General features: G+C 56.8%; 1 protein-coding gene across 2 annotated transcripts in view; it reads right to left on the bottom strand.

The window, feature by feature from the left end:
- UNC5A (unc-5 netrin receptor A) overlaps window positions 1-19,302 on the bottom strand; it is a 64,426-nt gene extending 45,124 nt beyond the window's left edge. Inside the window, exon 1 of one of the 2 annotated variants that reach the window (XM_042250347.2) lies at window positions 19,143-19,302. In XM_042250347.2, the coding sequence (XP_042106281.1) occupies window positions 19,143-19,212 (70 nt within the window). In that variant the 5' untranslated portion in view covers window positions 19,213-19,302. The remainder of the gene's footprint in view (window positions 1-19,142) is intronic. The other variant, XM_042250348.2, reaches the window with a different exon arrangement.
- Between the last annotated feature and the right edge of the window lie 3,599 nt (window positions 19,303-22,901).

Below are 22,901 nucleotides of genomic sequence, written 5' to 3'. Positions count from 1 at the left end.
TCATGACAGCACCTCCTCAGAGGTCTGTTGTGAAGCTTCGATGAGACAATGTATAAAGATATTTAGCACAAAACAGGCTGGTTTCTGAGCAGCGCTGCGCCACAGCATGCTTTGGGAAGATGCAGGCACAGCATTGGGGGTAGGCCCGGTGAGGGCAGGATGGGGGAGGACGTCTGCCAGGAGGTGGCAGTCAGACTCTGGGGGTCTTAGGGGGCGGAGGAGGAGAAGGTGCAAGATTGCAGGGTTGTGGGGAGGGCTGGCTCTGGGCAGCACAGGAGTCCAAGATGGTACCCAGGGCACTGATCTCACATGGCTGGAGGATATTTTAGGGAGACAGGCCCATGTGCCAGCCCTGGCCCATCGCTGGCATGGCTTCCAGGAAGTGGAAAGAGGGGCTGACACAAGGTTCGCCCTCCAGGGGATGCAGCCCCTAGGACACTCTTGAGCACTCCTGGGCTTTGACGCAAGGACCCCTGATGTGTCTTCGTAGAAGGTGATGGACAACACCCTGGCATTGGAGACCCAGCCCCAGGGATGGGGAGAAGGAGCCTCAGGGGGACTCCATGCCAGCTGACTGGAGTTGCCAGCTGCAGTCCCATAAATCGCACCCTGGCCCAGGCTGGCAGTCCATTAACATGAAAGATTTTATCGCATTTTACAACCTCCCTGTCTTGTACGGCGACAGCAGGTAATTAAAACAATAATTGTTTTCTGATGTTGCTTCTGCTGAACGATAAAAGCTTCCAGTTATTTTCCTTTCACTGGGGTGGGTGGGGGAGGGGTCTGCTGATCTAGGGGTATGGGGGCGGGGTGCAGGACCACATAAGTTTGGGAGGTGCACAAGTGGGACAAAGGGTCCCTGTGTGACCCCCCCGGAGTGAAGCCTGCAGGAGCCTGATTTCCAGCTGGCCAGGCTCTGAGCGTGTCCTGTCACACACACATGCCAGTGCACATGTCCCCCGTTCATGCCCAGACCTCAGTTGCCCCGGGAGTTGCTCTGGAGAGGGCCACCCTGCTTTGAAGCCCCTGGGAGGGAAGGAGAGCGTCCCTGGTCAAGAAGACGGGCAGAAGCTGGGTCCCTGGAGGAGCTAGTCTGTCCACAGCCCTAGGGAACCCTCAGTGGCTCCCATTCACTCGGAGAGGAAGGCACGGACAGGCTCTCAAGAGTGGGGATGATGAAGAAGTCGAGGGCCAGAGGCTTGTGGGTACCAGCCCTAGTGCTGATGAACTTGTACCCACGTGCCTGGAAGCCTGGCACAGCAGAGGTGACTTGCCTGAGAGGGCTGGTGTCCTTCAAGTCCCATACAGAGCTTGACTCAAGGATAACAGGATGCACAGCACAGTGAGGGGTCTTTTGTGCCCCCTGAACTATCATCTATCCTCCCCTTTCCCATCCCTCCATCCGTCCACCCACCCATTTACCCACCCCTTCATTTGTCCACCCATCTGTCCTCTCTCCTGCCTGTCTATCCATCTGACACGGACTGACCTTCTACTTGGTGCCAGCATTACTCCAGCCTCACGGGACACAGTGAGCAGTGGGCGGGCCACAGCCCCTGGAGAATGTTATGTCCTAACACAAGGGTGGAAGTAGAAAAGAAGTACACAAGCCAATAAGAGGGTCCTCCAATGCGGATAAGCGCCACAGAAAGCTAAGTCGGCGGCAGGCTGCTACTTGAGGTTAGGGGCCTGGTTTCCACCTCCTGGTCCTGAGACTTGCTCCTTCCTTGCCACCTCCAGCCTCACACCCAGGAAACCCAAGGTGGGTACGGGTGGGTGTGGGACAGTGACTGGTGTGATCTCTGCTTGTATCTATGAATGACGTCACACCTGGGGGCTCCCCCGGCAACAGCCCCCTAGGCCTGCAGTCGACACCCTAATGCTTTAAAACAAATACTTCTTAATCACTAAAAATTGAAATGATTTCATGTGAAAATGTTAATGTATTCGGAATCACAGCCACGCACTGCGTCTGACAAATTAGCACCCAGCCCGCCGCATTGTTTGTAGCTGCATTTATCCCTTTGACGAGACACACACACAAAACGGAGCACAGGGGCGGCAAGGGCAGCTCCCCACTGGGGGCGTGTGTGGAGGAAGGAGGCGGGGGTGGGGGGAGATCGAGCACAGGAGGGCAGAGAGAGGCCTGGCCCTTCCCTGACAGCCTGCCTGACCCACTGCAGGGCCAAGTGCCCCCTCTAGCTGTCCCAATCCCCCGACTTGCCCTTTGAGGCCAGTCCTGGGCCGTGTAACCCACACCAGGCAGGGCTGGCTGGCCTGGAGGCAGCCTGATGAACATAAACATGAATTCAGGCTACTGGCAAAGCTGGGCACCAGGAGAGGAGAAAAACAATTTTTGCAAGAATTTAATGATTTCAAAAATAAGCATAAGTATGTGGAAAACTGGAACCCTCATGCACTGCTGGTAGAAACACGAAATGGTGCAGTGCTGAGGAAAACAGTCTGGTGATTCCTCAAGAAATCAGACCTAGAATTACCATATGACCCAGCAAATTCCACTCCTGGGTATATACCCAAGAGAACTGAAAACGGGTGTTTAAACAAATACTCGCACACAAATGTTCAGAGCAGCGTTATTCACAAGAGCCCCAACACTGGAAACAACCCAAATGTCCATCAGCCAACGATCATGGATAAACGAAATGCCATCTATCCATACAATGGAACGTTAATTAGTCATAAAAAGAAATGACGCACTGATGCATGCTACAGCCTGCATGAACCTCAGAATCATGCTAAGTCAGAGAGGCCAGATAGTAAAGGACACACATCGTATGATTCCATTCTCATGGAATACCCAGATTAGACAAATCTGTAGTGACAGAAATCAAGCTGGGGTTCGCTAGGGGCTGGGGAGAGGGGGGAATGGGGAGTGACAGCTAATGGGGTCTCCCCTGGAGCTGATAAAAATGTTTTGGAATTAGATAGAAGTGACGGCTGCATAACATTGTGAACGTACTAAATTGTGCACTTTAAAATGGCTAATTTTATGTTATATGAATTTTACCTTGATTCTCTATATAATAAAGTACTCAAGAAGGGTGTGCTTCTCGACCACACTGGACTTCCCTAGCTCATTTTAGAGAGTCATATCTGATACTGGGAGGCAGTGGGGACTGCAGGCCTTGAGACAGCAAGGTGGTATGAAGGGACCTGTCCCACTTTCTCCCCACATCCTCCGTCCTCCCCACCCTCACTCAGCTCCTGCTCTCTATCCTAAGGCCTTGGGTCCAGCACCAATGCAGCCCAGGCCCAGGTCATCCTCCCTATTTCTCAGATGAGGCAGAGGGTGGGCCCCTCTGAACTAAGAGCAGCCTGGGACTCAAGTCTCCTGACTCCCAGTCCAGGGTGATGTGCAACCAGCCCAGGCCTGGGCTCTCCTGATCTGCCTTCAGAGGAACTTTAACCACTCAGCTCCTCTGACTGCACCTTTCGGGAAGCTGAGGGGGCACACGGCATAAATGAGCACAGAGACAAGCCCCACTTCTCTCCACCCAGCTCCACACTTCCCTGTGCCTGGATCACAGTGCACCTCCACAAATCATGCTCTTCCCAGCTTTGAGGCGCTGCCCACATGGCTGGCTCTTTCTTGTCATTAGGGTCTCAGCTCACGATCACCTCCTTGGAGAGGCCTGACCATCCAGGCTAATATGCCAGCCAACACACCTGCATCTAGCTCACCCAGGGTCACGGGTCACATGGCCCTCTCTGCCTGCCTTCCCAATCCTGGAAAGCATTCCTCATTATCTGAGTCTGTCTACTTTTTATGAGCGTGGTGATGGAGCTCGCCTTGTTCAGTGGCTATCCGTAGGTCCGCAGTAGGTCCGCATCACTGCTTCCTTAAGGACTGATGTATTTGCATCTTCACTCAGCCCTGTCCCCAATCCATCCTCTCAACTTTCCTCAAAAGCTCCCTGGGGCCCTCGGCCTTCTGCCCAACCCCCTGGCACAGATCTGTGCTCAGAGGGGCTGGGGCTGGGACCTGGCCTGAGGTGGCTGCGTGTGACTCAGGCAGTCACTTCCCCTCTGAGGCTGCCTGAAGAAAGCTGTGTGCAAGAGCTTTGCAAGCGTTGAGCAATCTCAACCATCCGGCCCCTGATCCCTGTGCCCAGGCTCCTGCTCTGAAGCCCTCAAGGATCCCTTTCTGGCTTCTAATGTCCTTCTCTTGAAGCTCTTCAGATTCCAAGTGGCCATTACTCCCTGCCCACCGGACCTGTCCCTTTCTCTAAGGCTGGTTCATGCTTGGGTACAGGAACTCAGGCACCAATTTCTGGTGCCACTTGCTCACGAGCACGTGCACGCACGCTTTCCAGGCCTCGTCGGCAGGGGCTTTCCCTGTAGCCCTCCTCGCAGCTGCCACTCCGTCCTCAAAACTTTAAAACTCCTCCCCAGACTCCTGGGCTCTCTCTGTAGCCTCCTGCTGGCTTCCTCAGAATCACTCTCCCAATCCTCCATTTCCATCTCAGCCGCAGCCATTCCCCAGTCACCCCTTACAACAGGACTCAAGCTCACTGTGACCAGCTCCTTCTGAACAGGCCTTGCATCTCCACTTCCTGCCATCCATGCCCCTCAAAGCGCCCATCCCTGGTTTCCCATAAGCTTTTAGACTCTTCCACCTGACTAGCTGCTGCCACCTCTGCTGAACAGGTGAAATCTAAGGCCCCAAATGCAGGCTCTAGTGTCGGAAGGGAGAGGAGGAAGGCTTCCACACAACTTCTTGGTGTTGTGCTGGGGTGAGAATGCAGCCTTAGGGTGCCTGGGGGCGGGGGTGCATAAGACAGGGGTGTACACCGGTCAAGGAGGTAGCCAGGTCCCAGTCCCTCCCTACCCAGGAAAATGGGCTCTCAGCGCCCAGATCCAGCTTTTCAAGGGAATCCCCAAATCTGGACTTGTAAATGAACTTACTATTGTCTAGAATGTTCTGTCTGCCATGTGAGTTTGCCATGCCCTGCACACTGCCACCCAGCCACCTCTGGGTGGGTACTTTGTCCTCCCGAGACCTGGTGGTAGGGTCCCTTCAGGTACAGGACATTGAAATCCAGCCAAGCTGGCATAAGCCTAAAGCAGGGAGCTCTTGGTTCAAGCGCTGGGAAGGCTGGTGGGGGGAGTTCACAGGACTGAGGGAAAAGCTGTGGGCTCCTGAGTCTCTGGGGCCACCAGACAGCTCCCTCTCCTGCCTGTCTCTGCGTGTTGGCCTTACTCCCCTCTGCAGCCAGGCTCTCTCCATACAAGGGGGAAATGCCTGCCACTGGTCCAACATCTCTGCTTGCATCTCCACAGCTGCCGATCCCAGAGGGAAAAAGGAGGGCTCCTCCACTGCCAGGTGGGAAAAACCATGGGAAGGATCCTGATTGGCTTAGGCCAGGTTCCAGGGCCTCTATGGACCAATCACCATGCCTAAGATCTCCACTAGGATTTGCCAGCCTGGTCAGGTGTTTTCTAGGAGGAGGGTGGGGCCCCCTGATTGACAGTCCCACCAGGACCTCTCCAAGGTGTTGGAGAGGTCACCTAGAGAAGAGTGCTATGCTGGTGACGTGTGTTGAGTAGTCAAAACAATGAGCACCAAAGAAATGACAAAATTCCATGAGGTGAGGTCATCCCTCCAGAGAGCCAAGTTCCCAAAGGTAAGGCGCTTCTCAAAAGAGTGGGGCTGAGGGTGGAGGCCAAGTCAGTTCCAAAGTCCACCCTTTCCCCTTTACTGTGGGACCTCACCAGGGCCACCTGCTACCACTCCACAGTCTCCCTGACAGGTCCCAACAGAGTCTGTTTCAACAGCCCCACCAATGGGGAGCCCCTGCCTGCCAAGGCCAGTTGTCACTGCTCATTAGGAAGGTCTTTCTCAGCCTCTCATGTTTGACCTGCTGGTCTTGACCCTACCCTCTAAGCTATACAGAACAAAGCAAATCCACTTCTCCCTCCTGCCTTCAGTGCCTTGCATTACACAGGACCGCCCCATCATTGCCCTGACCTTTTGAGGACCTATCTTCCAGGACATGACTTTGTCTCTCCCTTGGTTAACCCATTGGATCTGCCAGCCCTGACCACCCTGCTTCACCTGACTAGAACCAGTTTCTGTTGCTTGTGGCCAAAGTCCCTGACTGATGTCCATGCTCTAGGCAGGGCCTGGCAGGGTGAAGCTCACAGCTCTATAAGGCCCTCTTGCAGCTTCTCCCCTGTTGAGGCTCCCCGTCCCTGTTCTGCTTCTGACATCATTTTCCCAGGCTTGAAAGCTCTGAATCATGCTTGCCTCATTCCCATCCCTCACCCCTACATGCAACATCCAGAGGCTCCTCCCTTCAAACGTCTCCCACATCCATCTCTGACTCCATCCCCACTGCCTGATCCCTGAGAAGGGAGGCCTCGTCATTTCTTGCCTGGATGACCGCTGCAGCCTCCTGGCTGGTCTCCTTGCCTCCAGCCTCTCTCTGCTCTCATCCATCCTCCATGTGCTGCCAGATTAATCTTCCTTAAACACTGCTCACTGCCTGTCACTCCCCAGCTCAACGATGTAGCCAGCCCTGTCGCTCACTGGTCCCCCACAGGCACCGTCTGCTTCAGCCAGGCTGCGCCTCCTGGCTCCCCTGTACACACGCTGTCACCAGGGAACGCCTGTGTGCTCTTTCCCCTCCCTTCCCTGTCTGGCCAGCGCTACCACATGCTAAGGTCTCAGGCAGAGTCCCTCTCCTCCTCTGGCCTTGGGACACCCACAGTTGGGAACAGAGGAAGTGGTGTGGCCAGGGCCAGCCCTGAAGCTACAATCTAGTCTGCAGGTCAGCAGATGGGTTGTCCTTGCCTGGCCTGTCTGGGCTCTTGACTGTTGCTGTGGCCCCCACCACCTCTCTGCTCTGCATGTCCTGGGAACCCACCCTGGCTTCCAGGCTGTTCAGGAGTCATACCTGGTCAAGTCCTCTGGATGAGACATTTCTCACTACATCCACCTTCCTTCTCAGGCCCCCTCATGAATGCCCATCACCCCCGAATGAGCACCTTCCCAAGATTCTAGATCTGCAGGGTCCTGCCCCGATGTTCCCTGCCACTGTTGTCAACCAAGAACCTGCTCCCCCTACCACTTAAGGGGGTGTCACAGAGGGAGGCCAAGAGTGAGATCCCCATCGCTGTCCACACAGCATCGGCAGCAGCTCCCATTTATAGAACATTCAGCCTAGGTCTGGCATTGGGCTAAGTGTTCCAAACAGAATAACTCATTTAATCTTCACAACCTTAATGAAGTAGAAGCCTTTCATTATCCAGAGTTTCTAGATGAGAAAATCGAGGCACAGAGAGATGAAATCACCTATCTAAGGTCACCCTGTTTAGGATTCTGTTTCAGAGCCCTGACTCTTAACCATCTAGTGCCTGACACCCCATCCTACAGTTCACTGAACAGCTGGGGAGGTCAACGGATCCAGCAGGGAGGGTCCCAAGGAGCCATTGTCACTCTCCTTTTCTGACCACTTCTTCATAGGGCTGGAAAGCCGTATGCTGAAACCAGCTCATCCTGGCTTAGGAGAGCCTGTTGTTAGAATTTCTGGAATTTTGCAAGCTGGTCAGCATCACATTGGTAGCTTGAAATAGGCCATCGTGGGAGTATTTACACCATAGAAATTGGCAGCTCTGTCCCGCATTTTCCCGGAGAGCCAACTGTTAAACATTCACCAGCACATCACTGCTGGGGAGGGGCGGCTGACCACCCTCTGAAGGGCATCCTAGCCTATGGGTGCCAGGCTTCAGGCAACTCACCCCAAAGACAAGCCCCCTCAGTGCAGCCAGGAGTCTTAAAAGCAAGGGGTCTTGAGAGGACTGGGTGGGTCTCAAAGATGGGCCTCTGGCTGTGTGATCTCAAAAGATCTGAAGGAAAGCACTCTCAGAAACTGTCAGGGCAGTATATTCTAACCAAACATGCCCAACATGGAAAGCTGGCCACCAACCAAGGGCAGTGCCACTGATGAGACCAAGCTGGGAAGCCTACGCTCAGGTCCAGCAGAGGTTTGTGGGAAATGCCAACACAACCTGGGGCAGGAGGGGCTTGAAGGAGGAGGCCCCAGAAAGGGTGGGCCTTCTGACTGGTTGGGAGGTGCTGGGAGGCCCGCCTCTCCACCCCACCAGTTTACACCTGAGGACACTGAAGTGGAGAGACAAGATAAACACTAGTAAGAAAGCGCTAAAGGCCAGAGGTGAGATCAGGACAGGCTTAGTGGCTGCTGTGAATGAGCTCAGGCCGCTAGGTCCTAATAAACCAACAGCCCAGGTCCAGGCACAGGCCTGGAGCAGTCACGGGGCAGATGAGTCAACTGTGGCCGAAGAAGCAAGAAGGCTGTATTTGGTGGATGCGTCAGCTATGTTCTTTGACTGCAAGCAACAGAAATCGATTCTTACAGATTTAAGCAAAAAGGGGGAAGTTCTAGTGAGAAACCAGGTTGCTGAGAAGGGGAAAGAGGCTTAAAAAGCAGGCTCTGAAGCAGTAAAGGAACCAGGATAGGGAAATTACCAACCTGCCTTACCTGGGCCCTGCTTTCAAGATGAAGGGGCTGAATACTGACCATGCGCGTACCAAAGGAGAGGTCAGAGGGTCCCGGCAGGGCTAGGAATGGAAGCTGGACAGATACAAACCCAACAACAGTTGTCCACTGCAACAGCCCCATCCTGGTGAACCTGATGCAGACCCCAGGCATGGTTCTGGTAGCGCATCTGAGCCAGCTTCAGATGACCAAGGGACACTGGGAGATAAGCTGGGACCCCCAAAGACCTGTCACGCCAGACCAGCTTCTCTTATCATAGAGTTACTGCTCTGATAGGTTAGGCCCGGACCGGAGACAGTGTGCCTGGACTTCAGCCAGTTACCTGATAAAATATCTCAAGATCAGCAAATGTAGATGCACAAACCAGGTGATAACAACATTAAAGGGAACGCAAAATCTTTGGAATGGCCAGCATTGTTTTCTAACACAGCTAATTAAATGACTAATGTTGCCCCACAGCTGGGTCTTTACCTTTGAGCCTCGGGCTGTGCCCTTTGAGCTAGTCAGGATTTTTATTAAATACTTGGATAAAATGCACTGATAGCATACTGGTTAATCTGAGGATCGTGTGCCAATCCCTTCTCCCTGGACGAGAAGCTGTGAGTAACAGCCGTGGTGAGAGGACAGCGACATAGGTGGCTTGGGCCCAAGCTAACCTGCATGACCATAACCACTGGCTGTGGGGACGGGCTCATTCTGACAGCATTTGAGTTGGAACAATGAGGAGAGGCTAGGACTTTTGTTGGATGGCTAAGGGAAGAGAGATTCTCTATTTTTTCCTGGATTGGGCCTGCAAGGATGTAGCTCTGATAATTCCTGGCAGCTATCTTGGGACTGTGAGAGGAAAGGTTTTTGGAGAGTGGCAGCAATACTTCCCTCCCCTGCCAGAGCAGAGATGAGGGGTGAATCCTGGTCACACATTTTCCCTGGATCCAACCATGCCTGAAGCCAGAGCTACCCCTGGCCTTTCAGTTACACGTGGCAAAAAATCCTCCCCTGCTCCCTTTTTTTGCTTAAGCCATTTGGGTTGGGTTTTCCAATATTTGCAACAGACACACTTAGTATCCTATGACAGTCCGTGCCAGGGCATTGTGTCACAGTGGGATGCCCTCCTGGGACTGATATCCAGAGAAGCTAACAAAGACGTTGGAGATAGAGAAGGGGACTTGGAACCTGCTACATGAGGAACAGCTGAGTGGACAGGAGGTGCCTGACCTGGGAAAGGGCAGATGGGGCCTTGTATTAAGTAGCTGAAAAGGGAGAATCCACCCACTGTGGCTCCAGAAAGAAAAGTCAAGAACTATCTGGGGGAGCTTCCCACAAAAGATTCATCTTATGTAAGAAAGTTGTTTTGAACAGTCCCAGCCACCCTGTGTGTGTGTGGCCCCGGCTAAGTTGGAAAGCTGACCCCCAGGGATTTTTATAATTAAAATCCTGTGACCTGGACATCCCAGCCCAGGTTTAGAAAGAGCCTGTACCCTGGTGGCAGGGTGGCATGAAGAGGCAGGATGTAGGGGGAAAATGGGCTCTGGGAGACCGGGGAGTAGGGCTTCCCAGCTGGAGCAAGTGGTAAAGAATCTGCCTGCCAATGCAGGAGACCTAAGAGACGCAGGTTCGATCCTTGGTCTGGGAAGATCCCCTGGAGGATATCCCGCCCTGGCTATCCACTTCAGTATTCTTGGCCTGGAGAATACCATGGACAGAGGAGCCTGGCTGGCTACAGTTTATAGGATCACAAAAAGTCAGACAGGACTAAAGAGACTTAGCACACACGCAGACTTCGGATTAGCCCAAGATCATGCAGAGAAGCAAGGTCCTGTGACTCTCCAGTGGGCTTTTAAGTCCATGGGACACCAGACAAGGCCCTGACAGTAAATGGACATATGGGACTCTGTTCTGCCCCCTGCTGGTGTGGGTGAGGGAGGTGAGGCCAAGCAGTAACAAAGTCCCAACTCTGCTGTTTCTCTGAGGCTCAATGTTCTCATCTAACAAATGGGACTAACCTCACCTACCTCCTTGGTTGTCCTGCGCATCTGATCACAAGATGCCGGTAGAGTCCAGCACTGGGCAGGTTTCCACCATCACCAAGGTAATTATGACCATAGATGTGACAGTTTCTGATTCCGTAAGCCTCCTCCTATTAACGCCCCAGGCTTCCAACCCTCTTAGCAGAAGGAGGAGACATCCGAACCCCATCCTGAAACCCCAGGCCTGCCTAGTATGGCAGCGCGGGACCTCGGGAAGCCGTGCCCTCCCACATCTGGAAAATGAGACGAACCCCAGAGGCGCACGCCTACGGGAGGTGCTCCAGCAATCGCCTCCTCTCCGCCGCGAGGTCAGCCGGGGGGCTCTGGCAGCGCTACCCCCACCAGACCGCCAGAGGGGCCCACTGCCGGGCCACGTCTCCTGCGATCCGGGAGCAGGCGGCGGGGGTGAGACCTACAGCCGGGCGAGCGCGGCAACCGAGGAGCCGCAGAGGCCGCCTTGCTGCCGTGCCCGGAGGCTGGACGCCTGCTCCCCGGGCGGCAGCCGAGCGCTCAGCCAGGAACTTGTTAACAGGCCCCGAACAAAGAGCCGCTAATCCGGCGGGCGGCCGCGGGCGGGCTGGCGGGCGGAGGGATCCCGCCCCTTCCCCGCTCGGCCGCCGAGTTTACCGCGCACTCATTACCCCGCGCCGGGCGGGGCCCAGGCCACGGGGCTGGACCCGCGGTGCCACTTCCCCCAGGATGGCCCGCGGGGCGCGCCCCTCCCCAGGGCCCGGGCGGGCGCCGCGTCTAATTGCTAATCCCTGGGCTCGGGTTCCCATTGGCTCGGGCACCTGCCGCCCCAGGCCTCTCACGTGCCCCGCAGCTCGCCCGCCCAGCGGGAGGCTTGCCGCTAGCCCCGTACCCCCGCCCGCCGAGCTATCCCGGACAACGTGGTGGGGGTTGTTTGGGAAGAGGGGAAGGCTCCGGTCACGCTGGGACGATAAGGAATCATTCCTACCTGCCAGTGCCCGTCATCCCCCTTTTTTATTTTGGTGGGGGAGGGGGAGAGAAGGGCTGGAAAGATGCGGATATGGGAAAAACCAACAGCCCCTCAACTCCATCTGGTCTGTGCTCCAGTAAGGAGGGTCTATATCGGGGTGTATCTCCCTGCAGGCTCTGGGCTAATCCTGCTGGGGTGGGGCACGGGGAGTCGCACCCGCCACCCTGGCTGGAGAGGTCTACGGTAGGGGTGGGTTACAGGGCCCAGAGCTCCCTCTCCAAGGGTCGGTCTCGACTGACTGCCCCTCCCCAGACCTCAGCCAGACATTCGCCTGGAGCTCAAGGTGACCCCGAGCCTTCCAGAGGGACACAGCTCTGACATCCTGGCGTGGGGAGGGGCCTGAATCTGGGGGACTCACCCATCAGGACTCTGGCCCTTGGTGCTCTCACTGTGGACAGGCAGGGAGTTGAGTCCCCTTCCCCATCTAAGTGGGACCTCAAATATGCCCTTTGTGGCCTACTCTGGGGAGCAACTGCCACTTAGGCCTCTCCTGATGGCCATGAATCTCCCTGTCTCCTCCATCTCAAACAGGGCTGGGGTGGCCCAGCCAATGACCACTCTCCCTCTGGAGACAGAGAGGGGCAGGGGGCTTCTGATCACCGCCCTACCCCTGTCATCCCTCAAAGGGGGCAGAGAAAAGACAACAGGCCAGCCCCCCATCCCCAGGCCTCTGCCCTCTTTCCTGGACCCCTAGCTGCACCCTCTTCCACAAAGAGGGAGGGCTCCCCCACTCTCTATAGTAGAGGAGAGGAAGGAACAGTGCCCTTTGCCGTATCCATCACCTCGATTGCTCACATTTATTGAGCACCTCCTGTATGCCAGGATGGACATGCATCAATCTGCCTAATCCATACAAGGACCCTGTGAATTAGGTCCTTTTATAATATTTTGGCTGATTCCCAGATGGTGCTAGTGGTGAAGAACCCGCCTGCCAATGCAGGAGACATAAGAGACACGGGTTCGATCCCTGGGTGGGGAAGATCCCCTGGAGGAGGAAATGGCAGCCCACTCAGCCTGGAGAATCTCATGGACAGAGAAGCCTGGTGGGCTACAGTCCTCGAGGTCACACACAGTTGGACACGACTGAAGCAACTTAGCACGCATGCACACACGATATTTTAGAGACAAGAAATGAAGGAGTACAGGGAGGAGCCACATCCACGGCCAGGACTAGGGTGAGGCAGAGGGTGTCGAGAACACAGATGTAAGGCAGTCTTTGCTCTCAGGGTCAGACCCTGCACTTGCACCACTTAAATCTTGCATCCTAGGCCCCTCCCTTGCCTCACCCTCGTTGGAGCCCTGGTCCAAACCCAGACCCCAGAGCCTGCCAACTCTACCACCCTACCACCTCTGACACATGCCTGGGGTTCTGGCTCCCAGGGGGCCAAAGGCTGTTTGCGGCATCTTCTGTCATTCCCCGGGAAGTGGGTAGGCCTCAGGCACTGGCACGCTGACCTTCTGGGGATCCTGCGAAGGCCTGTTTTTGCCACTGGGGGGTGTGCAACCAGCTAAACAGGACCTGGCTTCCTTGCCAGGGCCCTGGAACTCCCAGCTCCCACCTCTATGTCACAGTCACCTTCGGCCCTGCTGCAACAGCCACCTGGTTCCAAGGCAACACAGGCAGCTGCTGCCAGCGTGGTTGGTGGCTTTGGCAGGTGCTGGGCAGGTGTGAACAGTTCCTGGGGGAACCTGCTGCTGAGTGCACAGTCTATCTTGGGCTCAGGAGGCAGCCTCTCTGGGCATAGCCCCCAGTAGTTATCTAGCCCAGCCCATTAGCATACAGAGGAAGACAGCCCAGAGAGGTTAAGTGGTTTGTCCAGGGTCACACAGCAATCCAATGGCAGAGTCTGAACCAGAATTGAATTGCATCTAGGGTGCCCACCCCTGCTTTGCTGCTATGTTCTGTGTGTCAGAGCTGGTCACCACAGATCCAGGACAAACTAGGCCCAAATCATCATCTTCACAGAACCTCCAAAGTTCGTTGCACCCTGAGGGGACTGGTGTTTGAATCAAGTGTCTGAAGCAGGTGCCCTGCAAGGGGTGGTATGAGTATAGATGAGGTGGGGTGGGTAGGAGGCTTCTTCCAACTAGAAGCAATGACTTCTCCCAGGGGCAGCAAGAAGTGAAACAGTTTATAGAGATGGTCTTCTCTCTTATGTATGAGGTTGGAGCCTGACACAGCTTAAGACCCCACCCTGTCCTAACTCACTTCCCTTCAAATGCCAGGGAAAATGGAGGAAGGAGGCACACAGGTACCCACTCCATGTTGGGGTCCACCTGGGCGCTCAGTGTTGCCCGTCAACTTGTTACTCTAACCCCAGGGAGCAGAGGTGACCCCATTCTCCAAAGGTGGGAACAGGCTGGGGAGAAAAAATTTTCTCATCCAAGGTCAGGTGGCTTAGACTGAAACCTGGCCTGTCCTGTTTGCCTCCAAAGCCCTGCCCTTTCCACTCTACCTTACAGGCTCCCCAGAGGCAGGAAAGCAAGTAAAAGTAAAGTCGTTCAGCTGTGTGCGACTCTGCAAACCTATGGACTGTAGCATGTCAGGCTCCTCCAGCCATGGGATTTTCCAGGCAAGAATACTGAGTGGGTTGCTATTTCCTTCTCCAGGGGATCTTTCTGACCCAGGGATGGAACTCGGGTCTCCCACATTGCAGGCAGACTCTTTACCATCTGAGCCACCAGGGAATCACAGGAGGACCCTTCAGTGCCACTCTCATGGGAGCAGACAAGGGGAATGGAGAGCTGGGTCAGCAGAATTGACTGCAGGAAGCTGGGTGCCCATCTGGGTGGTGAGGAGGGTTGGGGCCCAGGGGCTGGGCTCTGCTGGGAACTGGGAACTGGGAGCCCTGCTTGGTGCTCAATGAACCTCCAGTCTTGGTGTCAACGCCAGCCCTGAGCATTGGAGTGGGGCCCGAGGAAGAGGCCACTCAGACAGATGGTCAGGGTCAGTATGGGTACTACCAGAGGGGCGTGCCCCTCAGCCCCACCTTCCAGGGGCTGGAGTTTGTCCAGAATTACATTATTCCCATGAGAAGACACCCGCCTGGAAACATCTATGCCTGGGAGGGCTGGGGCAGGCAAGGTTCCTGTTCCACAGACTTGGGCGCACCTGTGAGGGACCCACAACATACAGGCTCCAGGGAGCCATCTGTGTGGGGGCGTCAGCTAGCTAGTCCTGGCCCTGGACAGGAGCCATCGCCGGCCTCCCTGGAGCAGGGCAGTCTGTGTTTAGGCACAGGGATGGCTGTGAGAGGGGGGACGAGGAGAGCTGCGAGGGGACAGAGCAAACTTCTCCCCACTCCCCAGCCACAGCGCCCATCCCACCGTCCCCTTGTCTAGCCAGAGAACTCAAACTCAAGCAGAGGAAATAAAGAGAGAAATCAGCATTTGACTGGCTGTGACTCGGAGCATGTTGGGGGCTGAGAACAGGGTCATGGTGCCATTGACAACGGCAATACTTGTGGGAAGCCTTGGCACGAGTGAGGAGGTGCCCCCCCGCCCCAGATGCCTCTGGCAGCTGCCCCGGGCCACTCCAGGGCTAAAGAGTCAGTGCCTCTGTCCTGGAGCCCACTTGGCGCTTACCAGTGGGCCCTGGCCCCCTCACGGGTCTTAGGAGGAGTCGGGGAGGCCTCTTGGAAGGGGCTAGATTGAAGCTGGAGGCTGAGAAGAGCACAGCACAGTGGGGACTGGCAGCAGCAGCGAGGGCTTGGCCTGGCCCTGACCAGAATTTGAGGATGCTGGGGTATAGGATGGGGATTGTGGCTGGCTGGCGGGGAGAGGGGGCACCACGTTTTGCAAGGCATGGGAAGTACGGTGGGTGGAAGCCAGAGCTTGTCTGGGAGTGTGGATGGCCGGAGTCAGAGAGGACACCTAACCTGCCAACATGTCTGCCCAGGGATGTTTCCCTAAGGGCTCCTGGGCTCGGGGTTCAGACTTTACCTGCTGCCACTGGGGTGCCACAGAAGGCGTTCTCATGCTTTCTAGCCTGGGCACCGGTGGCATCAGTCTAGGTGGAGGATGCAGAGGAGGGAGGGAGTGAGGGGTGGCCACGGCACCAGCCCAGGTGAGAAAGGTGAGGGGGAAAGGGCTGGGGTGGGGAGGAGCAAAGGAGGAGAGGGACCTGAGCAAAGTCACAAGTCGGGCTGAGCTGGAGGACCTGGTGACAGATTAGACATGAAGCGTGAAGGAGAAGGTTAGAGCCAAGAGAGGCTCCAAGGTTTCCCGCCTCAGGCTGGGGGAAAGGGGGAGGGGGCCTGGGAGGACGGACTGCAGGAGAGGGCTGGCCTGGAAAGAGCAGGTCTGGGTACGTGCACAAAACAATGTGCGTGTGCATGTGTGTGTGTGCGTGTGTGTGTGTGTGTGTGTGTGTGCGCCTGTACACTTGTTCTCAGGAGGCAGCCAAGCCCAGCACTAGGGTCCTTGCCTGGAGAAATCCCTCATACCTGGCTCAGGGCAGCTTCTGCCTCTGAGACTTCAGTCTGCAGGTCTGGGGCCCAGAGCAGCGCGAGGCAAGAGAAAGGGTTGTAAGACAGGGGAGTCCTGGCCCCTGGGCATGCATGCTGTCACTTCAGTCATGTCCAACTCTTTGTGATCCCATGGACTGTAGCCCACCAGGCTCCTCTGTCTCCTCTGGGGATTATCCAGGCAAGAATACTGGAGTGGGTTGCCATGCTCTTCTGCAGGGGATCTTCCCCACCCAGGAATCAAACTTGTGTCTCTTATATCTCCTCCACTGGCAGGTGAGTTCTTTACCACTAGCGCTACCTGGGAAGTCCCCTGGCCCCTGGCTGAGGCCAAAGTTGGCTGCTCCTAGGAACCAGGTCCATCAGTGCGTCTAGGTTGGGGGTCTGGTACCTGCATCAGTGCCAGTCCCCAAGCTCCTAAAGGAATTTCCTCCCAGCACAGGGCAGGAGAAGCAGGAGGGCCAGAGGACCAGCCCTCTCCTGTGGGTGCCTGGGGGGCCGTCAAAGAGCAGACCCCCCTCCCAAGGAATGGTGAGTGAGAGCAGAGTATCTCTTAGCCCTGAAGAATGAAGACCCCCTCCCAGCAACCAATGACCCCAGCTGATGGGGGGTGGAAAGTGGGTCTGGATCAACCCTTTAGGTGGGAGAGGGGCTGAGGAAGCGACCACGGCTCAGGGATGCCCCTCAGCACCCCCCTTTCAGGAGGTCCCGTTCCCCGTGGGCCCCTCCCCTCAGGAGTGCAGAGATCTGAGATCAGGAAGCCGGCAGGTGTGTTCAGCCCACAGGGGCGGGGAGGCAGGTGCCAGCTGTGTGAGCGGGTATGAATGGGAAAAGCCTGTGAGACAGGTGGTTTCTGCGTGTGGGGGCACAGAGAGGACCTGCCTGGGTGAGTGTGCCAAGGGGCAGGCTTTAGACAGAGGGTGGGCGCCTGGCCTGGGGAGCAGGGGCTCTGATCCTGCTGGCCCCCAGCACCCCCTGCAGCCTGGCTGGCTGTCCCTCCCTCAGACCCATTCTTCACTGGCTGCTGTTGCCAAGGAGCTGAATGGACGATGCGGGAGGAGCCAGGGTCAGCGCAGGGCCAGCCTGCTGGGCACATGTGCCCAGAACCTGTGGGGGCCAGCAGTAAAGGGGCCCGAAATGACAAGAAGGACCCTGTGCCCTTCAGCAGCCCCTCACACAGGCCTGAGGGTTGATGCCGGAGGCAGGCTCTGCTCCAGGGCAGCCCTGTGGCACTGGTGCCCACCCGCCAGGGCCCTGGGCAACCTTGCACGAGGCCCCGACAGGTGCCCCATGGCCCTGAGATGCAGTTCCTGGACTCTATGTCCTCCTGAGGGATCCACGCAGCACCCCCCAGGGCTGCGGCACCCGGACTCACCAGTACCCATCACCCTCTCATCTACACATGCTCACCTGTGCCACTGCTCACAACCGTCACACACGTGCAGCAGACCTGCCACCACACACGCTCATCTGGCCGGCCACACGCATACCCGGGCTGCACACATCGCCAGCCCCCGTCATCGCCAGGGCACACATGCCAGCCCAGAGCTCTCACACGTGCTCACGGGGGCGACATGCAGATATGACCACGCAACCTTCCCGCATGCATCTGACTCAGTAAACAAGCCCTGGGCCCCTACCGGGTATCTAGCAACACCTCCCCCCGTGCGCGGGGCATGAACACCCCCCAGCTCACCACAGTCAGTGGCTCAACCCGTGCCCCCTGAGTAATGCACACATACTCCTAACACGCACGTGTGTGCAACAGGAACACACACCCAGTGGTAGTGCAATCTCCCAGATGCGGAGGGGAGGTCATGGGCAGAGGGGTTTGTTAAAGTGAGGATTCGGTGGGGGGTGCTGGGGGGATGGAAAAGGAGAGTGGATGGGGTGAGGGAGGGGAGACTGAAGGGGGCAGGGTGCGGAGGGCTGCTAGCCAGTGGATGCAGGATGCACTACGCAGAGACCCTTGAAGGAAACGGACATCGGCCTCAATCATCAGGCTGCTTTCTGAGCTTTCACTCATTCCTCTCCCGTCAGTCTGGCTTCCTTTCTCAGGAACCCTAGTGCTCCCTTCTGACACCTCTGGGATTAACAATGGCCTGGCCAGGCTCAGCGGCAGCCCCCAGGGTCTCAGGGCTGCAAGAATCAAGAATTGCTAGGGCAAGCTCCATGCCCCCCTGATCACACAAATGACCCCCTCCCGTCCATATAGGTGCTCAGCTCTGCTAAGTGCAGGGGGGTGGGCAGCCATCAGGAGGCCCCAACAACTCAGCCTAGGTGGAAGGAAGCTCGGGGAGAGCAGACAAAGGATGCAGGGGAACTCCTCCCACCCCCAGGAGTGGGCTGAGGGCTGAGTTATGGGGCAGGTGAGGGTGGCCAAAGGGACACGAGGGGAGGGAGAAGGGTTGTGCAGAGAAACAGAGAGGGGAGAGCGGTAGAGCTTCCCCACTCACAACTCTGGCCCCTATGCACCAGGAAGGCCAGGAGCCACAGTGCCGGCCCGGGGCCCTGGTGCTTCCACTGTGCTGGACTGCAAGGGCTCGGGGGCTGGTGTATGCGCCTCCACGCCTGAGTGTGCGCCTGTGCGAGAGTGTGTGGCGGGGACAGAGGAGGACACTGTGTTCCGGACGTGGGCAGCGGCCAGGTGCCAAGCTGGGAATTGTGAGTAGCTGTTTGGGGCAGATGCTGCCGGGAAACGGTATCTTAAACCCTGTCCTCAATTTCCTGGGCACTTGGGATGTGGTCAAAACCCTCTCACCGGCTAACCGGCCAAGCCAGACTCCCCGGGGCTTTGATCTAAACCCCCAACCCTGCGCTGGGGCCGGGCAACCAGCAAACTTCCCCCGCCTAGAGGCGTGGGGCGTCTACACTCGCCAGCCCCACGCGCTGACAGCTGCTCCTGGACTTGGCAGAACCCAGGCTTCCGGGGAAGCGCGCGGGCAAGCTGCGCAGCAGCGACAGGCGGCCCCCGCGTCCCGCCTCGCAAAGTTTGGCCTCGGGGGGCTCCCAACCCGGTCCAGCAGCGCGGGTCAGAAGACCCCTAGAGCAGCGAGCATTCGCGCGCACGGTCCCCCGCAAGCCTTCCCAGAGCGCGCGCGTGACTCACCCGAACCGCGGAGCCAGGCGGCGAGGACTATGCCCAGGAGCGCTGGCCACAGGCCGGACCGGACGGCCATGGCCGCGGGCAGGCGGGCGGGCCGGGCGCGGGGCCCCGCGGACAGGAGGGCGCCTTTCAGCGCCTCAGCCCAGAGCCCCGGCCCCGGGCACCCCCGGGGCCCATGCCAGCGGACTGCGCTGCCTCCGGGCGGCCGGCTGCGGGGCGCACGCGGCGCGTGCCTCCCCTGGGCACCGGGAGCGCAGCAATGCAGCCGGGGCGGAGCGCAGCGCCAGCCGCGCCGCGCACAGAGCCAGCCGCCGCGCGGAGCCCGCAGCCGGGGAGCGGGCCGGCGGGCGCCGCAAAACCCGGACTGGAGCGACGGAGCTGGGCGGCGTCAGGGCGGGGCGGGGGAAGGAGGGAGGGGCCCAGCAGCCCCGCGCCGCGCGAACGGGCCACCCCCAGCTCTGGGGATCCCTCTCGGCGTTGCCCGAGGCTCCCCCAGGGAGAGGCTGGGGTGGTGGGCGGGAGGCCTCCCACCTCCCTGCGCGATCTCCAGGGACCGGCCAAAAGTCTGAAACCCGGAGTGGATCGATTCTCCGGATCCGGGTTCTCCCGGGCCCGCCAGCCAGCGCACAGGTGGCCCGGGAGGGGCCCAGGGCTGCAGCGATCCCGGCGCGGCGCCAGGCTGCAGACCGCGGCCAGGGACAGCGGTGTCCGGCGGCGGTTCCGCGCAGCCCTCTCCCCCACCCCACCCTGCTCCGCACCTCCCGGCCGTGCTCCGAGGCTTTCGGCGTGTTGCTGTACGCCACCCAGTCCGCGGCTCGGATAGGGGTCTGCGGGAAGCTCCCGGGCCCCAGCCCGCGCGCAGAGGTACGCGGGTAGGACAGACTAGGGGCCACCCGCAGTCCCAGCCACAGAACCAGGTGGGCCTCAGAGTGATCCTAGGTTTCTCTAACCCCACGGCACCGTTTACCTAAAGAAAACAACGCTAGGACGCAGCGCAATCAACAAGACGTGCAGCGTTTGCGCTCGGAGCGCGCACCTCGCAGGAGACGTGGGCTTGAAGGAACCACTGGGTTTTGGGAGCTAGAGAGTTCTGGGGGGTAGAGTCTAGGGGCCTCCGTCTTCTAGCTCTGTGACCTTGGGCAAGTCACGGCGTCTCCCGGAGCCTCCAGCAACGACTGCTGCTGGAGCCTCCTGTTCCCCACCCCCATACCCTAATCGGGTTTAAATAAACAGAGGGTTGCCTTGAAGGAGAAAGGAAATGACGGACGCGCACCATGTGCACAAGGAGAATGGTTAGAAAAAGAAGATCCTACTCTGTGTCGGGAGGAGAATGAGAAGGGTAAGGGCAGGGTCGCAAACTAAAATGCCTGTAGTCGATGGGCATTCTGAAACGCCAGTCGATGATACATAATCAATTGATGCTGCACGCTGGGCGACATAAGAATGGTCTTCGCTTCCACAAAGAGATACGAGCTCTCCTATATTTCTTGAAACATGAGGCCCTCTCTCGGTCTGTCTTTTGTTTCCCACGTTTGAGAGAGAAGGGTTGTGAGAAATGTTTTGCTTTCCTCTTAACTCTGCTGTGAAAAACACCAGACAGTGTCCAGTTAGGTATCTATAGATGCTGGACATCAGTGCCAAGGAGGGACTGGGCACAGGGTCCCATCTCCAGGCGCAGCTGGTTCTTCTCCAGGTGCCAGGTTGAGAGGGTGGGGCCCAATGGGGCCACATCTTCCAAATTTTCAGTAGAAGCCATTGTATATGAAGTTTTTTTTTTAATTTAAAAATTTTAACTAAAAATTAAAAAAAATTAATTTCATGTAAGCCCAGATGAAAATGTCCACAAATATCCACCAGCTCTGGGTTTTGAACTCTGCTTTGGGGCTTGCTTGTACATAGACTGTGTCAGGGGCCCCTGATCTACCCAACAGGACTGTGTGTGTGAGTTGTGGGGAGCAGTGTGCCCAGGCTGCTCCCTCTGACACTATACCTCATCCCACTTTCAGGAAAGAAATGGGTGAGAGAGGTGAAACAGTAGCAGAATCTTCATTTTCAGCCCCCATTTGGGTACTGGAGGGAAGTAGTTGAGGATGAAAGACTGGGATTGGGGCTAGGGTATAAGATGATGTCCTAATGGTGTGTGCTAGACTCTGCTATGTCTATTACATTTGCTTTGATCCTGACAAGGAATCCTATTAAATGAACATTATTATACCTATTTTATAGATGAGGTCATTGAGGCTCGGGGGGAGGAAAGAACCCTATGCCCAGGGCCAATCTTATTCAATCACTGTGAGGTTAGCTGAGATGACTCTGTACAAGGTTTGATTTCAATGTCCATGCTCCTTAAATTTCATCCTGCAGTTTTTGCTTTGGGATGAGAACTTGGGAATGAGGTTTGGGGTACAGGAAAAGAAAGGGTCTCTTTCTATATTCAGTTCTGGCCCCCTCTCTTCAGCTGGAATAAGATGGTGTGTGTAGCAGTCATGATAGACTAGGTTGTGTTGTAGTAACCGCCCCCAAGTCTCTGTGGCTTAAGTCAACAAAGACGTATTTCTCATGGGTCCACTGCTCCAGATCTTCGTCACTCAAGGACTCGGGCTGACAAAGCAGCCACTCTCCCATGAGGGAGAGGAAACGAGAGCTCTGGAGGTACACCCTCCCCCCAGTCAGTGGCTCAGCCTAGAAAGCACATCACTTCCACTCACAATTCAACGGTCAGAACTATGGCCCCACTGGAGGATAAGAAAGCGCATACCTACCGCATGCCTGGAAGGCAGCTACTGGAATAGATGCGCAGCAGCAGCGGCGATGGCCACAGCCTCCAGCCCCAGCACGCCCCTCCCCTTGCCTACTCGGCAGCTCTGTGTGGGCCCTGGCCATGGTGGCCTCCCTTCTGTTTCTCCAGCACCCAGGCTCATACCACCTCCATCCCTTCCTGTGCCCAGATCTTCGCACGCATGGCTCCTTTCAGTCACTCAGGTCAGCTGCTCTCTTCCAAGTGGTACTCAGGGCCATGTCAGGAAAAGAAGTAGGAATTCCCTGGTGGAGATGGGCAAGTAGACGTCTCACCTGAATTCTATATAAAAATCCAGGTTGGAGGGCTGCCAGGAAGGGCTCATCTCAGACCCAAAGCTTGATGGCCAGATAAGAGGGCACCTGATACCTCCAACCTGATTTACTCTTGAGCATCAGACTCCAAGGGAAGGAGGAACTAGATCCTCCCTGGGAGAGGGGTGCTCCTGCAAGTGTCTGTAGCCCCTTGCAATACCCCACTGACAGGACACCTGCTCTGCTGGACAGAAATGTCTCTTCTCAAGGGAGCAGGAATCTGTCCCTCATTGGGTTCATCTTCTGGGGCCACGTCAAGCATGTCTGCCACTTCTTTCCTTCAGAAAACTTACTTCTTTGACTTTGGAACACAAAGTCTGGGTCTGCCCTGGATTCTCTCTCTCCAGTTCTGCTGATACAGGCACCCTTAACACATTGCCCCCTTGCCCCCTGCCCTGCCCGCCCCTTGCAGGAGTTCTCTAGTGGGAACATTTCTCTGAAGCCATCTCCTGAAGTGAGATGGCATATCTCCTGCGCATATGGCCTTGTGCACGCATGAGTAGGGTCCCAGTCAGCTTTGATCAGTGACATCGTATTGTTAATGCCCACCAGACTGAGGGACCTCAGAGTTCATGGCGAGACCATTGCTGACTTGAAGATGTGCCAGAAGCTCCTGTGATGGGGATTAAAATGCAAATCTCCAATCCCTGC

The sequence above is a fragment of the Ovis aries genome, chromosome 5 (genome assembly GCF_016772045.2).
Source record: "Ovis aries strain OAR_USU_Benz2616 breed Rambouillet chromosome 5, ARS-UI_Ramb_v3.0, whole genome shotgun sequence".
Classification (NCBI taxonomy): domain Eukaryota; kingdom Metazoa; phylum Chordata; class Mammalia; order Artiodactyla; family Bovidae; genus Ovis; species Ovis aries.
The sequence above is the reverse complement of the archived record's forward strand: the minus strand, read 5'-3'. Positions and strand labels throughout refer to the sequence as shown.